Source organism: Planococcus citri, chromosome 1 (genome assembly GCF_950023065.1).
Source record: "Planococcus citri chromosome 1, ihPlaCitr1.1, whole genome shotgun sequence".
Lineage (NCBI taxonomy): Eukaryota > Metazoa > Arthropoda > Insecta > Hemiptera > Pseudococcidae > Planococcus > Planococcus citri.
Genome location: NC_088677.1, coordinates 58,977,410 through 58,996,637, shown reverse-complemented (window position 1 = coordinate 58,996,637; position 19,228 = coordinate 58,977,410). Strand labels below are relative to the sequence as shown.

Below are 19,228 nucleotides of genomic sequence, written 5' to 3'. Positions count from 1 at the left end.
GTGTATCGGTGTCTTCCTTCCTATATACAGACACGCGTACCGCATCATCAGACTACTCCTGCTCTCTCGCGTAAATTTTTTGTAACGGTGTAAAAAACTGTGTTAATATTACAGGTCACAGTGATAAGCGTTACGTTACGTGTATCTCTCGGCTCGGCTACACCATACTAAAACCGATGCACACGAGGAAAAAATACACAGTACACACAGTGTGCGTACGAGGAATATCGTAAACCTTCGCTCGCTATAACTCAACTATCATAATTTTAACCAATATACAGATAGAGATACTCTATGGTTTTGAAAATGAAATAAAAATTCCCTATCGATAAATATAATGCTTATACACAGACACACGCGTATATCTTTCCACCTTCACCTAATTTTTTCCTCGTTGTGTGTTCTGGTAACCTTCCCCTATATATTTTTGTCGAAATAGTACCAACGTATATACGAACATAAATTTTCAAAGAGTTATCTTTATATTGGCATTGCACGATACTCGTGTTTTGAGTTGACAAACACCTACTCGAATTTTTTATTTCGTGTTGAGCTACCAATCGTATTTTCAGCAATAGGTTTCGAAATGAGCTGAAAAAAATTGATGGTATTTTTTCGAATTGAGCGGAAAATTTGATTTTATGAAAATGTCTGCCAAATTCTGCACCGAATCGAATCAATGTCTCGTTTCAGGCCTACAAAAATATGTACAATTTTCAAAATAAATTGTAGTCCAGTCCAGTCCATTCAGAGAAATTATTTTTCCCAACTTTTTCAGCAAAGTACTGAAAGAGGGGGGAGGGTAGGTTAAATGCCCAGACAAACCTCAACATTTCCCTGTAGAGTGGCCAATTTTTGAAATAAATGTTTTCTTCGACTTTTCCCTGTTTTCCAGACCCTATAATTGTCAACTACACTTGAATAGTGCATGGAGGTGATTTCAATTTGGTAGAAAAGAGGGTTTAAATAGTTAAAGCCAGAATTTTTTGTCGTCAAAAGTTTCCAATTTCAAAGATGAGTGGAAAAAAAGAAAAATAGTGGGTAAACTCAAAATTACAAACTAGGCTGATTGAGGAAATAAAAACAAGTAAGTAGATACAGCAAAATGGACCTTTAAAAAAAAAAAGGACTTTGAGAATTTCCGCAAAAAACTCGACTTTTATCACATGAACAAGAAAACAGGAATTTTTGTGGTATATTTCATGCAGAAAACAGACCTTTATGCGGCATTTTAGTCAGAAAACATGACTTTTTGACAATTTTGGCAAAAAATTACAGCTTTATGGCAGTTTTTACAAAATTGACCGTTAGGGACAATTTTGTCAAAAAACATGCCCTTCATCACATGAACAGAAAACAAAAATTTTTCTGTGACGTTTAAGGCAAAAAGAGGACTTTTTGACAATTTTAGCATAAAATGAAACATTTTAACAATTTTGACCAAAAAAAAAGAATCTTTATTTTAGCAACATTTTAAAAAGAAATAGGACTTTTTCACACAAATGAGCACTTTTGACAATTTTGGTAAAAATTTGGGCTTTATGACAATTTTGACAAAATGGGGACCTTTGAGGTAATTTTAGCGAAACACTAGGAGTAAATTTTCGGGACTAAAATTGATTTGTTTTTTGAGAATATAATCCATATCGTATAAAATGTAAAATCGAAAATAAATCGATTTTTGGAGTTCGATCAATCGATTTTCGATCATGTTCCATTTTTAATCGGGAAGTATATTTTTGGGACTAAAATTGATTTGTTTTTTGAAAACATAATCCATCGTATAGAATCGAAAATCGAAAATGAATCGATATTTCTATTGAAATACGGTGCACAATTCGAAATAAAAAATGTATTCGAACATATTTACACTAATACAAAATGTACAATAAAATAAAACGAAGGAAAATCGCCATAATGCGAACAGAAAACGCAAAACGGTAATAAAACTCGAGTAGAAAAATCTAAAAGTCATTGGAGATGTTTGTTGACTTCTCGGAAATGTAAGCTATACACTGTATCTCGATAATACGACGAATTACGAGTAATTACAAAGTAAATGAACGATTACAATGTATACGCGAATTTTTACATTATTTTCAACACTTTCCCTAATTCGAGAATTATCAAGCAAAAAAATAAAAACTGCTCCGTACGACATGAAAAACGTTGATCATGTATCCTCGAATTCGGTCGATGTTAAAGATGCTTCAATAGCGGCGATGAACTCGGATAAGTAACTCGATCAGCTACCTGGATCCACAAATTGCCGCGTCAGCATATTCGAATAAGATACGCCAGTTGTCGAGTGAATCGAACTCAGACATCCGGCGAGCTGGAACACTAGAGCTGTCTCCATTTACGCGATGTAGACAGCTGACGTTTTTGTTGGTAGGGTTTTCCAGAGAGATATCGACGTGTCTCTGGCGACATAACAGCAGCTCGTTTGCTGCTGATCGATGATCGAATGGAAATATCAGACTTATCGATGTCTGATCGCTTTCCCTGAGATCTTGAACGCAAATCCGGCGCATCGTTAGCGGCTATGGAACAGATCACGGTGTCCATAGGGTCTTTTGAATTGGAACAAGGTTGGCTTCGAACAGCTTCCGTGTACGATTTTGTTGAAGCTTCTATTTCAGCCATGAAAATCTCAATCTCAACGCAATTAGCGTGATCGTTGACGTCTTGAGATTTCGAACGATTGTTATCGCGTAATTTTCTCCATCTAGACAGAAGTTCGGTTTCTTCTAGATCGTCGATGATAATATCGTTAGCGTCATCGAATTCGTCATTCTCGAGCAAAGAACTATCCGATGATTTCGGTGAGCTTTTCGGTGTCGATTTTCGCGAACTTTTCGGAGTTGATTTGGTCGAAGATTTCGGCGTAACAAGCAATGACTTCAACGTAGAAGGTGCACTTTTCTTCTCATCGCTTATCTCGGTATCGGTATCGTTATCAATCGGATCTAACAAATCTCGATTGATCGGAATGGTAACTCGTTGGTCGCAATCTCGAAGTTTCTCGTAGAAAGTGACATATTTCGAACTAACAATTCGAAGATGTTTTACTCGCGGTGGTATACCAAACCACATCTCATAAGGAGTCAAACCGTCGATCGATGATTTGCCTACTTGATTTAGCAAATACGTAGCGGTGGTAGTGAGTTCAGCCCAGATTTCGATCGGATACGTAATCTCTGGATTCGAATATTTCAATGTTCGCGCCAACTTGACAATTGCACTGCTACCGCGTTCAACAGCTGCGTGTGGCGTAAAACGTTGACGAACATCGAACTCTCTTAATACTGAACGTACCGCTTTGTTATCGAACTCGCCTTGGCTGCTAGACTGGAATTCTAACACTCGATGACCAAGAGCGCGAGCTTTGAATAGTACCTCTCGAACGCAACGAGATACTACTGCGGCTGTTTTCTCCTTCTCGACGAACGTATGATGATAATTCGAATAATCATCTTTGATAACGATGAGATATTTGCGACCACCAAAGGAACAATCGAATGGCCCGCAAATATCACCAGAAAGCAGCTCACCAACTGCTGTGGTCGAAGAACGTTTTTCAAACGTTTCGCGATGAACTTTATCGAACTGACAGGGATTGCTCGAATTGGTTTTAGTTTCCTGTGATCGTTTCTTCAGGCCCAATTCTGCAGGTTTAGCTCGAACGTGATTTTTATCGATATGGCCCCATCGTTCGTGATAAAGTTGCACGATTTCGCTGCTCTCAACAGTATTCACCTGCGGTTCTGGCAAAATGGTCTCGAACGACGCTTTGAAAAGAGAACCATTTTTCGATCTCGTACCGGTGAACATGACGCGATTATCTGCTTCGAATTTGCAGAACGTAGGATTCGAATAAAATCTGCTCTCTGGCTTTTTATCGTGAGCCGCGACGACTGAGAACAAATTCTTCGAAATACCAGGAACATACCATACGTCAGTCAAATCGAACTTGACAAGTTGACCATTTACGAAGCTAGCAACTTCGATTGATCCATGACCAACTGCTGTGACACGACTGCCAGCAGCTTTGACGTAATTCGGTTTCGAAAATGTTTCGTATGTGTGAAACCATTCTCGATTCGACGTAATGTGCTTCGTTGCACCGTTATCAATCCACCAAGATTGATCTGACAAAGATGTAACGAGATTCAGTTGCTCACAATCGGCGAGTAGAGCGCTTTTAGGTTCTGAATCGATATCGTTGAGTTTTGGCGAACAACCAGAAATGTTGACTTGAGGCGAACAACCTGAAGTATCGTTAGCTCGAGCAGGAAAGGGTGGTTTACCATCGTTGATCCACTGCGAGCACTTTTTGAGCCAGTGCCCTTTCCCAGAACAGTATTTACACACTTGAGCGTTTCTCTGATGATTTTGAACGGATTGATCACCAGACGTTTTCGCGACGACATTTGAACCACTTTTCTGACCAGATTTAGCGAACATAGCTTCGGATGACGATGATGACGTTGAACTATGTACTGGTGTGATGTTACGCTCGTGCATGATAAGCGAATCGGACAAATTGCTTAGTGACTTATCAGCTTGAGCATTAAGAAGAAGGTAGCTCGATTTAAAAGCTTCGAAACGACTCGGAAGAATGTGTAATACTTTCGAAACGAATAAAATTTCTAACAGCTTATCGACTGTCTCGATTTTTCGATTTTCTAGACCAGCTCGAAATTCACGATGTTGATTTTTAATTCGAGCAACAACAGAGGGCGCATCTTCGTAATCATTCCACTCGGTACCAAAGAAATTCAGGCATTCGCGGAATATTTGGTCTTCTGCCTTGTCATCAAATTCCTTCGTAAGCACTTGCCATGCTTCGCGCGCAGAGAGCCTACCAGCGATTCGACTGTGTAGCTCTTCGGAAACGGTTTGGGAAATGATTATTTTCGCTTGGTGAGAAGATTTTTGCCATGTTGCAATCAACTTACGTCTTTGGGCGGCGGCGGTATCGGTCGTTTTTGGTTCATCTGGGCAGGTTGATTTACCTTCGACGATGTCCACTGCATTAAATAAGGCGAGTACGTCGAGCACTTTATCTTTCTATGACGGCCAATCACTGGAACAGGACAGAGGCTTTATACCCTTGATATAATCCATGATACAATTAGGCGAATATGGATATCAACAGCTCACAACTGCGATCCACAATCTGTACGTCGAATGATAACGCGCGATTAGATATCAACAGCTAACAACTGCGATCTAATTTTCGAATAATACAACCGCACATGAACCTTCGAATTCGAATTCAGATAACGTTACGAACGAAAATACATCACGATTAGCGTTTTATCTCGAATAGGCACAGTTTAACGCGTCTGTAGCCCATAACCTATTGAAATACGGTGCACAATTCGAAATAAAAAATGTATTCGAACATATTTACACTAATACAAAATGTACAATAAAATAAAACGAAGGAAAATCGCCATAATGCGAACAGAAAACGCAAAACGGTAATAAAACTCGAGTAGAAAAATCTAAAAGTCATTGGAGATGTTTGTTGACTTCTCGGAAATGTAAGCTATACACTGTATCTCGATAATACGACGAATTACGAGTAATTACAAAGTAAATGAACGATTACAATGTATACGCGAATTTTTACATTATTTTCAACAATTTCGAGTTAGACTAATTGATTATCGATCATGATCGATTTTTTGTCTGGAATTCTATTTTTGGGACTAAAACTGATTTGTTTTTTGAAAACAATCCATCGTATAGAATCGAAAATCGAAAATGAATCGATATTTCGAGTTCGATTAATCGATTATCGATTATGATCGATTTTTCGTCTGGAATTCTATTTTTGGGAGTAAAGCTGATTTGTTTTTTGAAAATATAATCCATCGTATAGAATCGAGAATCGAAAATGAATCGATTTTAGGGTTCGATTAATCGACCTTTTTGTGGCATTTTTAGGCAAAAAACAAGACTATTTAGCAATTTCGGCACAAAACGAAACTTTTTTATAATTTTAGGAAAAAATAGGATTCTTATTTTGGGAACTTTGAAAAAAAAGGACTTTCTAGACAAAAATTATGACTTTGGGAATCTTGGCAAAAATTAGGCCTTCACGAAAATGTTGACAAAATGGGACCTTTTGAGACAATTCTGGCGAAAATCCGAACTTTTTATACGTAAACAGAAAACAGGACTTTTCATGACAGTTTCGACAGAAAACCTAACTTTTTGACAATTTTCGGGAAAAAAAACAGGACTTTTTCGACAAAAATTATGACTAAGTATTGACAAATTTGAGAAAAATCAACACGGATTGGACAATTCTAACAAAAAATGGAACTTTTTGACAGCTTTGACAAAAAAGAGGTTTAATTTTCCAACTTTGATGGAAAACATAACTTTTTAACAATTTTGGCATAATATGGGATTTTCTTGGAAATTTATGCAAAAAAACCTGAATTTTTTTCATTTTTCGTTTTTTTTTAAAAAAAAGAACTTTTATTCGATGATTTTGAAAATGATACGACTTTCTGAACACCTGAGGCAAGCATTCATATTTTTTCGATGTCAAGGCAAAAAGCTGAACCTTCTCAGCAATTTTGGCAAAAATCAAAATTTTTGGGTGAAAAATGTAAAAAAAAAAAAAAACGCAGCTCGAAAAACATTATTTAAATTGGTGATTGGGGTGGGGGGGGTGGAGGATTGCCATACCTCTGTGTCATGGAGAATGATGACACTAATTCTTGAGCAAAAGAGCAAATCGAGAGAGAAATTCTTTTAGCAAAAAATAAAATAAAATCCGAGGTTTTATATACCTACTTAATTAATTACCAACTACATATGTACTTGATTTTTTAAATTCCAGGATTTTTTAGCAAAAATTTTCAAATTTCCTGGTATTTGTATGATTTATTCTAATCGTTTTCCAGGGTTTCCAGAGAATGAACTATCCTAACTTTCCCAGAAGGGGAAAATTCCCTGATTTCTTTTTTGTATTTTCCAGGTTTTTAGAAGACAGAAGGACCCTTGATTTTTCCAAGTCGAGCATAAAGTAATTTTCAGTATTTTCACGAGACCCCCCCCCCTAAATAAAAACTGTTCTCAAAAAACCTACTCAAAATCTTATACCACAGAATTCGTCGACATAGACACCTATCAAAGGACGAGGAAACGGGATGGAACACAGAAAAAAGACCTATGTTCACCAAAGTGCATACTGCAGTAAGTTCCACGTACGTAACACCGCATCTCGGTTTGGTTATTGGTTATTTCCGCACTGGCCAGTGGTCACCTCGTTCGTCGATATGCTTTCTTTTGTAAAAAATACTATCACGTGTTTGTTAGCTCATTAAAAGTCATACCGTCGATTTTGCACGTTATTTAGGGCGTAATTTGAATTTTAAAATATGTCATCTTCAACTCGACCGTACTTACTCGTATATATATACGACACCAAACAGCCTCGCAGCAGTTTCGATTCGGAGTATTGAAAATATATGACAGTGGCCATTTTTTCGTGTCGCAGGAGCGACACTTGTTCGCGGTTCTTACTGTTTTAATATAAGCCGCCAAACCTGGATTTTTTTTTCATCTCGCGATTCTCTTATAGGTAGGTAGGTATCTTGACGACGACGGTAGCGCTCGCGATGCCGATAACGGTAATAATTGCATTTGTCTTGTAAGTAGGTATCAAAAGTAGGCCGTTCGTTTAATTGTTCGCGCGCTTATTACGCTTGAAATAATTTCCTTTGTCCGGTTTTTTTTCTTCTTTTTCTTTTTGCATGTACTTGTACTTGTGTGTAGAGTACACTATGTACTCTATACTTGGAGTCGGTTTTTTATTTTTTTCTTCTATGTACGATGTTTTGTTATGTCGTAGTCGTCGTATCGAGAGCTCCTTTGGTGCAGGTTGCGTCGACTATACGACGTCGTCGTCGTCATCGAGGCGGCTCTTTGTACTCGCGTATTACAGTGTAGCCAACGTTAATTAAATCGCTTTCGTATTCACAATAGCAATGGCATAGCAGCGAGCGACGAGTCGAGGTAGAGCGAGAATTGTGTAAGAAATAGGCGCTGCCAACATGTACAGTACACCTATAGAGAAAGAGATAGAAAGACAGACCTACCTGTACGCGTATGTGAAATTTCGTCTATTTAAATAGCCTACCGTGTAAACCCCTCCTGCCTCTGGCCTCTTCTCATATAGCTTTAACAGAGACAATGTTAGGTAATAGTGTACGCGGTGTGCTCGACGACAAATTTTTTTCACTCGATAATGAGCGAATAATACAATACTAGGTACATACAAACGAGTTTTAATTCGTCTCTCGATGAAATTCTTACACTACACGTCGACTGCGAGTAAAATTTCATATCATTATTGAAGCAACGTCAACAGCAACACGAGCCAGCACTTTACTGATATCGAAATCCAAGAGGAGCTGAAGTACAAACATGCCAATTGACAATGTATCGATTGTAGACTGTGTAGGTGGGTAGCAAAGTAATTTTACAAGAGGATTGTATCAAAGCATAGCGATCAAGAAACTTCCTTCGCCAACCCCTCTCACCTCTTGAATGAAAAAATTCACTTAAGCCTCAGAATCAAAAACTGGATTTCGTTGAGAAGGAAAAGTCCAACAAAAGTTTGATGAAAATAATTAAAATTAACAAAAGACATTTTTCGCTGGAAATTTCAGTTTTTACACAATTCATTGATCAGTTTTTCCCAATTCCGTGAAAAATGTTCTCTTCAAATGAAAGTTGAAAAAAATTGAAATCTAATTTATGGATCTGGCAAACGACTGAATTTCGGGGGGGGGGGGGGGGGGTCCCCCCAAAGAGAGGGCCTAACATAGTTCGTAGTTTTGTAAATTGACACTAAAATAAAAAATTGTGAAAAGTGCTCCTCATAAAAATGATAAGAAAACGTCAAAAGAAAGTACGAGTATTCAAAGCATTAAAGTTTTTCTATAATTGCTTCACTCTGCTTGATGAATTCTTTACTGAAATTGGAATCGGGGTCAAAGCAATTAGTCCAGAAAGCATTATCTACTCTCAACCCTTGCCTCCTTCTACACATTGAACTGTACGTGCCTGGATTTGGTGACCTTTTTATCGTAATGTCAGACGTTTCAGTGTCCGACGAAGGTTTCCAGTAAATTTGGCAACGTTGGAATTTTTATACGCGATTTTCCATCAGTAGCGAATCATGCCTATGCCAGGCAACAGATTGTTATTTTTCAGTCGCAATTTTCAAAATGTTTACTTTCCTAAAAAAATAATTCAATTCCAGTTTGATAGAAAGGTTGATTTCCCATTTTCGAGACAAGCAGCAAAAATAAAAAAGAATCCGTTATTACAGCCAACGAAAAGAGAGACGAAAAAGTCCGCAGATTTTTCAGAAACGTTTTTCTTTTCTTCGTTGCCAAACATTTTGAACACTGATAAAAGTGATGAAGAAGGGAAAAGCGAACCGTGTAAACAAACCTTCGATATTATTTCACAAACCACCTGATGAAGTTGAAAGGACTCTTTCGAATTTCGATACATTTTAAAATACTCGAGTGAAATCGAAACAAAAAAAGGTTCGATATTGGTAAAAAGAAAAAGAAAAAAGAAAGCGAATAAAAAGGAATATACTCGGCCCAGAGTCCACTAAAAATAAAGGACATCATTATTCGCAGGTACTGACAAAAAAGGCAAGCAACATTTTCGCGAATGCACAAGTTGTTCTTGGAATCGAGCATTTGTTAAAAAAACCGTGTAACAAAAAACAGTTGGAATATTTATGCAAAAGAAAAGAAAACGTCAAACAAAGAAACAACTCTTCACAACCCGATCACCGGATCATTATCTACATAGTATCGTTTGTTAAACTGTGTATCGTTGAGTAAAAAAAAAAAAAAGACAAGAAACTAAAAAGAACATAAAGAAGAAGAGCTGCAGGAGGGTTGAAAAAGAAATCTCTATTTTCCATAATGACTCGTTAAGGGACCGATTAAGCGAGCCAGCAGAAAGACACTATAGGTAGGAAATAAAAACCCGAGTTCGGGCGAAATTGCTCCGTACCTATCATGTGAACATTGTACAAGCTAAATCTGGGTACAGACGATTGTCGTTCTGTCTTTAGAAAGAATACACCACACAAAGGTATATGGATATTATTATGGCACTTTTAGTGTAAGTAACTGTTCGCTAATCGGAAATTACCTCTTAACGGTATTATCGCGATTCTTCGTTTCTTTTTTTCACTCTGTAACGACTTCCCAGAAAATGGCTCGTGGTTCGATATTTTTCCTTTTTTTTGAAACGAAAAATTACCTAGAAAATTTCGCATCTCGCATGCTTATGCGCCGTACCATACCTAGTGTGTTATTCACATTGTATGTACAGATATCTGATCGTAGGAAATGATCTGATGCGGTTATATTGATGGTGGAAATTGATAACATGCACCACCGTTGCCTATAATATACGAACACGAGTCTCGTATTACCTTAAATATACGCTGAAGATCGTTTGAAAATTTTTTTATACCCCTTTATCGTTGGAGAGATCTTTAAGATGAGGGGAGGGGGGAGGGGTGGTTGAGAAAGAGGGCATATAGGTACATGGAAAATGGTTATGAAAATGTTTCCTTTTACTCTATGGGATTTTGTAATCAGCTCAGCTACTCGTAAAAGAAATGAAAGTCTAGATAGCAGCGCGTGTAATAGTTTTCAAGCGATACATTTGCGCCTATCAATAAATCTACGACAGGCAGGGGTACTCAAAAGATGATCTACAAAAGCCAACAGCTTGTGTGAGACAGCTTTTGTTCTATTACCTCGGTCAAATGTATGATTTATCAAGGATTTTCAAGAATGGGAAGTGGACTATTTGACCCATCAGCTGAGAGAAAAATAATATATAATGTTTTTTGGGGATTTTTCCACCAAATGATATTGAACTTAGATCCAAATTATTGGTCCATTTCCGTTCAAAATTTAAAAGTCAATCCGATGTAAAAAAAAAAGTTTTAAAAAAAAATATAGATTTTGTAGAGGATTAGCAACACTGTAGGCGTAAAATTATCAGAACTCAAAAACTGAAAAAAATGGAATAATTCAAATTGTTGGCACTTTCACTTTTGAAGATATGCGAAGTGTGAAAAAAATATTTTTATTTAAAATTAAATTTTCTATCAAGTTTTGTTCTGTGCTTTTTTTTACCTATTTGTAATATTAGGGGGACGGGGGGGGGGTGAAATTTCTAAATTCGAATGGGGAAAAACTAATTGCATTATTATCAAACTTGTGTGGAGAGTACTTTTTATTAGAAATGCAATATCCTACAAATTTTGTTCAGTTCTTTTTTTTTTATCTGCAATACGAAGGGAAAAATTTCTAAAATTGAAAATTCCAAAAAAAAAAAAAAAGAACTAACACCTTGATTTTTTAATTGGGCGCTGGAGGGGCACAGAGGAATCGTATCCAAAGAAAAAACGAACCAAAATTGAGACGAGACTTGTTTGGAAATTTTAGAGCCGAGACACGAGAATCGTCCCTCCTCTCTCTACACTGCATTTTCTTCTTGAATATTTTGCATTAGTCTTGATATTTGGTATCCTGCTCCCAGTACAAAATTTTGATTATCTGAAGATCATTTTGATCAATATTATATTTGTTCAAATTTCAATCAGTTTTGTGTGCTTAAAACTGGTGATTTCTAAGAATTGTCTAAAAATCCATAAAAAAGAAGGTGTTAGAATCTTGTTTAAAAGATGTGAATGAAAACTTACAAGGATGGGAAGCCGAAGAATAAAACTTTTGGCATTAGCTTTCAAGTTCTAGAAAATGTACAATATTTCAGTTTTAGCCTCTAAAAATCTTTGACTTTTGGCTTTTCAATATTTAATCTTTCTTTTCAAATGAGAGAAGAATTGAAGGAAACTCGCAACCCTTTAAAAAAAACAAAAAAAGGAAAAAATTTAAAATTTTTGGCTTTCAAAAATTCCCAAAAATTGTCAACTTTTGGCTTTTAACTTTTGGCTAGCTTTACAACCCTGAAACGAGACCCAAAAGTGGAACTGTTTCAACCCGAAACCAAAATCATTTTTCAATAAACCCAACCAAAAACAATAGAATTTTGTGTGAACCTGAAATAGGATTCAACCCGTTTCAAATCCAGACTTTGAAACCAAAACTGGACCTAAATCATTCCGGGTTAACAGCCCTGGGTCATTCCACGTCAATTCGACCAAGAAGTGGTAAGGGGCGATCGGCGATTTTTTTGAAATTTTTCCTGTGAAAGAGTACCTTTCGAAGCGATGACCAATGGCGCAAATTGCAGCCCTCCAGCCCTTTTTTGAAGGCTGCTAGGGGGTGTCAAATTTTTCAGTGAACTTGAAATATCATTCATTTCAGCAGTGGATTACTCGATAACCGCGATACCTACAAAAATTGAACTTTTTCCAATAGTTAGAGGTTTTGAAAAGCTTTTAGGTGATATCCTAAAAATCAGTGTTGCCACTTTGTTTCGTACGAAAAATTAGCTCGAAAAGTTTCAAAACGTAGTTTTCATATCGTTCCAACTCTCAAAAATTCTGAAAAAATATATTATGGGCATCTTTTCATGCTGAGCAACATATTAAAAAATTGAGGTGGCGTTATTTCGTGAAGTCGATTTAAAAAAATTGAAAGTTTGCGAAAAAATGCGATTTTTTAATTCAAAACACGAAAAAAAGTTTTGATTGGTGATGTTGATTCATTTGACCACTATTTTTACGTATCCGTTGAAAAAGTTGAAAACCCCCCTTCCACTCGATGAAATGAACTCATCACAAAAAAATCAAAATTCGAAAAAATTCAATTTTCAATTCCAAACATCAAAAAAAGTTTAAATTCATTCAATTGTCTTATTTTGACCTCTTTCTGACGTATTTCATGAAAAAATGTATGAAATACACTCATAGCAAAATAAATTAAAATTAGTTTATTTTTCAATTCACTCAGTTTAGGTAGAACTAAGTGAACATAATTTCGTCAAATGTAAGATTTTTCCAAGCACATTTTAGTTGCATCAATTAAGTCAGTTTGACTCACTATCACTTTCCCACCCAACATTCAACAATCCGAATCACTCAATATAAAGGGACTTCAATGGAATTAAAGTACCTAATCACACATTCCCTTACCTTTTACCAGCAATTCCAAAATTATAAATTCTCCGAAGAATATTATTTATCATCATGATTCCCGAGACAAAAAGCTCACTATAGCATCGTAAAAATAATCAATTATACCCGCCTACCGAAAAAAAAACAACTCGCAGTGAAAAAATTCCACTCGAAAGGCAATATAACAACCCGTATTCCACACTCGAAAGCCTCAGAATAAAAAATAATGTATTCGCAATCACCATACATCATCCATCCATGCACGCATGCACAATCGAGCCGGGAGAATTTGTGTACATCGGTGGGCAAATCATTCCGTCATCTCAACAGGTGTACCACCGGTTCTAATTAGCTTAAACGTCACCCAGTCTAACACACGCAGGTACAATATTCAGGTACGAAATACGGGAATAAGAAAAATGAAATAAAAACCAGCTTTATGGGCACTTTGAGCCGCAGTAATATGGCAATCTTTACTGTATGGCAAATAATCGAATATATCAAACCGCAGCGCAGGTTGGGCAAGGTGTGGTGGTGCGGTGGGTCCCAAACTGCTTTGTAAATCACCGCCATAATACTCGTACGAATACGCAGCGCAGTGCAGCACAGGTTACATGGCATAAGCTCAAGCATAAGCAGTTAAGCACATACATAACGAATCAACTGTACACAGAGTACCAGCTTATTAAACATTGTCATCGTCGGCTATACATTAAAAACCGCTCGGTGGGCCGATTAATACCACGTACACGTCATAAATTCATCCATCGGCGTCATTTTTCAGCTTGCGACTCGTTAAAAAAAAAAAAATTTCAAAAAACACGCCATTTAGCAGAATTACCTCTTCGTACACGTATACATACGTAATACGTACGTATCGTACTCGTATGTAATATTCTCACCAGTATATACCGCCGCATCTTAATTAACCGTAAACTGAAAAAACGTTTACCAGAGATTTATGCCTTTGTATACCACACACCTCCAATCGTCAGATCCCCACAGACTTCGATATGGTAAAATGGAGCAAGAGCAGGGCACACCGTTCGTTCCATTATCAGTTCCAAAATAAACACCATTAGGTACCTACGAGTACGAGTATACGTTTTACTAAAACGTTGTAGGTAATAATGCTTTTATCAGCACACACACATACATATACCGCTTGCCATGCTTCATCGAAGTTCTTAACCGACACAGATACACGTTCGACTGAAAATTCAGGTCATTAACGTACCTATCTACGTACACGAGTACTCCTTTCTTTGTATTTTTTCCCCCTGGTGCCATTTTACCATTTTATGTTATATTTTCCTAGCTAGAAAATGTGCAGTGAGAAGGGGACTAAGAAGACTGACACATGGATACACTGAAAAGTACCTACAATATTACCGAATCGGAATGTGTTTCATTGTACTCGTAGGTACATTGTAACAATCGATGGACATGGACATAGGGATGAATTTGATCAATTTGACCAGGAAACAAATCTTTCAATTCCCTCCCCCCCATTCTTCAAACCTCGATACAAGCAAACTGTAGAGGACTGAAATATGAAAAGGGGCCCTAAAAAAGGATCGTCAACTATATCTGGAGAAGCTGAATTAAATCCAGAGCTGAGAATCAGAAGCTGACTTAAAATTTTTTTTTTCTGAAGTATTGTTATGTAGCTAAAATTGGTCATAATATTCGTCTGAATCCAAAATCGTCGCGAAATTCTCAAAATTCGACTTTTTTGAAATGAATAATGTTGTCAGAATAGATTTTCAAAAAAATGGTACAATTTTCCTTTTTTCGACTCAAATTTAAGTGGACTTCAATTTCTTGGTTCTGGAAATGTCCCATCATTATTAGTTATTTCTTCTAAATATTACGATGAGCGTAAAACCGATTCCATGTAACCCCCCTTCTCCTTCCTCACCCTCCAACAACAATAAAAATTGACTTCAAAACTTATTATTTTGAAACATGTTTTTAAATCAGAATGTTCATTCTGAATAAAATCTAAACATTGAACATTTTTAATGAGATTTGAAAGTTTTAACAAGTACCTACATGATTGACAATACAAATTTCTCATCAATCTAAATTGAAGCCCTCCGGGAAATTAATGATTGGAGCAAACTACCCTCTCTGTTCTTCCTCTCAACTGTCCTCAATAAGTCTTTTCTATCGAATAATATTCCCTTAATTACTATCCGCAGAGAAATAAATTTTCAAATCAAAAATTATAATCATGCTGTTGAAATTTATTCAACGTAAAATGAAATATTTTTGAGCTACAACCGACGTGAGATGAACCTTCTTTCTTTCGTATAAATGACAAAAAAATCCAATTTCAAATAGGTTAGCATAAAACCCTTAAAAAGTTACTAAGCACGGAGAATATTATAATATAATTTTTTTTCGCCATAAGCATCAGAGACACTTTTTTGCACATATGAGATCTCCGTCATCAATACTACGAGTACATTAAAAAAATAATTCGTCTTATTGTAAAATTTTTCTATAAGAGGTATTTTGCCCCAATTTTGCTCAAAATTTGCAATAACAATTTTGATTCAGAAATTTGTTCCTCAGAAACAATAAATTATCAAATAAAAAGCTAAGAAGTTTTCCAAAAATCTTCTTTGCCTCATAACACATTTCTAGAGATTGAAGAAAATTGAGCCTGAGTAGTGAGTATGCTTTAGAGGCTGAGAAGGCGAGGGGAGGAGAATTTAAAAAAAAAAGGAGCCTCAACTTTATGATAAGCACTCTGAAAAATTCCAATTTGAAAGGCTTTTTTCAACAATATTTTGCAAAAACGTAGGTACCTATTCAAAAAAGAGGAGCAAAATATCTTTCTGAATAGAAATTTTCAAATACCTATTTTACTTTTTTTTTGTTTTTTTAATGGCCTGCTTTGAGGCTTCAATCCTCTCCCCCCCCTCACATGCTTGCATGGTACCTTCTTTACAGAAATCATTCCAAGAAACAGCTCCATTAAATAATTTGCTTCAAAAAATTCGAAAGGAAAATTCAAAAAGAATCGCAAGTTGTATCTGAAAGCGTTGAGAAAGTTGAATTTTGATTTCTGGGTCCCATTTGGAGGAAGGAATGCTGAGATGACGATTCAAAATTTTTGAAAAAATGTGGTTTTTCTGAATCACATTTTAGCCTTAAATCAGAAATCTGAGCCTTTTTTGTCCCATAAAAGAGAACTTTATGAATAATGTTTCGTTGAAGTCTCGACATACTTGTAAAAAGACGTAGCATCTGAAAGACCAAAAAAAAACATCTGATTCTTTAGAGATTAATTTCACTGAAATTCCAAGAAATTGAGACATCATCTACACATAGGTAATAGATATTTTTAAAAAAATAATGAAAAAACTGACCTTGGAAAATTTACTTCGAATGTCACAAATTTAAGGAAATCTCTACTCAAGAAGAATTTATTGACGTTAAGGAAAAAATATTAATAATTAAAATCGATAAATTAATTCCGGAAAAAAGGACACCTGTCATGTGTTGTAAAAGTGAGGCTTTTCCTGATATTTCAATTTTTTTTAAATTTAAACAATATTTTTTCAAAAACAATTTCACCTCACAGTGATTCAAAGAGGGGTTTACTCCGGAAAAAAACTTGATTTTTTAGATGGGGGGGGGGCTCTGAAATGAAAAAAAATCACATAGGCTACCTAGTTGGAAAAAAAATTTCAACAAAAAATTGAAAAAACATGGTTTTTTTTGATTTGAGGGGGGGGGGGGTTGGAAATAAAAAAATCGCATAGGCTACCAAGTTGAAAAAATGAAAAAATTTCAACAAAAAATTGAAAAAATTAAATTTTTTAATCGATGACATTGATTTTAAAATCCTTCGCTCCCCCTCCCCAACCCCAGTCCCAAATTCCTTTCAGGGTTTCCCACCACCTCCACACTTGTTGCTCGACCAGGAAAAAACCTAACCTCTGTTCTTTCATAGCAACTCTTCTCAAGTAGCGAATTCTTTATTCGGAATTAGGTATTCTGTCCTCTTTCCCCCAATCACGAACGTTGAAATTACATAACACCCTCGACTCGAGTGAACTTGGACATGCGGTCCAGCCTGCAGGAGCACCATTAAACCAGCCATCAATAAGCCCAACCTTTTACCTATAGCATGGAGGAGAGGTAAAGGAAGAGCAGTGATTCTCGTAATGTATTTGGCAATCGTAACTTCCGGTCAGTGTCCACTTATATTTCCTGTCTACCTACCTATGTAGCTTCCTATACCTCGTTATACGAGAGGAAAATGGCACACCGAGGCCCTTAATTAGGTAACCCTATGCCACATGTGGAGTGAAAAATGGGCATTTTATGGATGAATTTGCTTACTTGTCCAACGATGTATCCACATAGAACGAGCAAGACGATATAGGCGACGGAGTCCTAGATAGGTTTTCATCGTTGAATGAGTACGCCGTTGCTAGACGATTTTCGCATTGCAGTACGGTCGACATGACGGCCTATAGGTATTACACGATGATGATGATAGGCCGTACGGGAACACGACCGTAATTCCAACCATCAAGAGATGAAATTGACTGAAGGAAATCACCAGCCACAGATACTACCGGTATTCGTGGCCATTTTCGCGCACTTCCAAGGCAATTGGGGGATGGAGCGAACTACCCCTCACTATCACAATCACTTCAATATATTATGTAAAACCCAATTAGTGGGTAAACGCGAACCAACAACTGAGAATACCGTTATAACCAAAAATATTATCACCGCTGAATAAAATTTATACTATTATATAGCACCTTTCGAAAGACACGAAGAAGATTTAATTTAAACAACCAAACTAACACATAGGATAAAAAATACCACACAATTAACAATCTATCACATTATTTCACACAATTTCGAGTAATTTTTACAAAAAAATTATACACAAATGGTCGCAGCAACAACGCAATAAATAGTATACCACATATACCGAGCACTGCAACCAACTTGGAACGATACAACAGCACACAGCAACGCGAAACGTCAATAAGAAACGACACAGACGGCACTTGGAAGTACACGACCCAGCGTATATTCGCGGCTCGCAGTCGGAATAGGGTTAGTAGGCCAAGCGCAATGTGCGCGCGCAATTCACGGTCGGCATTGCTAATATCACGCCAACCTCCGCCAAGCCCCACCATGTTTGTTTCCTCTACATGAGCGCATTTCATATTGTGTGTATACCATATACATACAATTTTACGTACTACCTACATACATACGTGTACCTTACACACTCTTTTACATACACATTAAAACTCTTCTCTTCGTCTCAGCCATCTTACCCCACCTGAACCCAAAACCTACCTTCGGGTACCAGCTCGACAAGTCGGCAACGGCAACTCTCTGGTCTCTGCAAATGTGCAACCACGGCCAAAAGACCGGTTTCGCCGATACACCAATGTACCTCTATGTCGGCTTCATCGTAAAAGATCACCCCTCTCCCTATACCTCTGCTCTGGTCCATTTTGGCTTACGCGATGAAAATCTCATGTCCTGGATTTTCATTCTGCATCCCATTTCTGTGACCAGAAAATCGTACATCCACGAACCCCGCCGCAAAGAACCTGTTCTTCCTGCAGCATTTGTGGACATCGAGGCTCCTATGGATCACCACAGCGCAGCATCCAGTCATTCATTGTCGTCGTCGTCGTCATCGAGTCTCTTCCGAAAAACCGTCATGCAAACCCTTTGAAAAGATATCCCGTTATACGTTACACTTACGTAGTGAACCGGCATCATCATCATCATCATCACCATCACCATCGCCATCGTCGTCGTAGTCTTCGTGTAATAATGAGCTTCTGGTTACGTACCTATCCACGTATAGCGTACTACCTCGATGGAAGAAGGAAAGTCCCCGTACCCATAACTACCTACTTATACACGACCTGGACCAAATTACCTACTATGAGTTCTCCCTGCTCGCTCCCACACTTCCACCTACCCATCAGTCATCACCATTACAGCAATCGTCGAGCTGCAAACGTAATTACTCAACCAGTCATTACCACTGCTGCTGACTATACATAT

At 37.1% G+C, this 19,228-nt stretch overlaps 1 protein-coding gene across 12 annotated transcripts in view; it reads right to left on the bottom strand.

Moving 5' to 3' along the window:
- LOC135833124 (myb-like protein AA) overlaps window positions 1–19,228 on the bottom strand; it is a 342,443-nt gene that overhangs the window by 77,807 nt on the left and 245,408 nt on the right. For 6 of the 12 annotated variants that reach the window (XM_065346759.1, XM_065346760.1, XM_065346761.1 and 3 more), the window contains exon 1: window positions 17,519–18,199. The exons of 2 other annotated variants lie outside the window; for them this stretch is intronic. In XM_065346759.1, the coding sequence (XP_065202831.1) occupies window positions 17,519–17,643 (125 nt within the window). In that variant the 5' untranslated portion in view covers window positions 17,644–18,199. Of the gene's footprint in view, window positions 1–17,518; window positions 18,201–19,228 lie in introns of those variants that run through there. 4 more of the 12 variants (XM_065346771.1, XM_065346763.1, XM_065346762.1 and 1 more) reach the window with 1 other exon arrangement.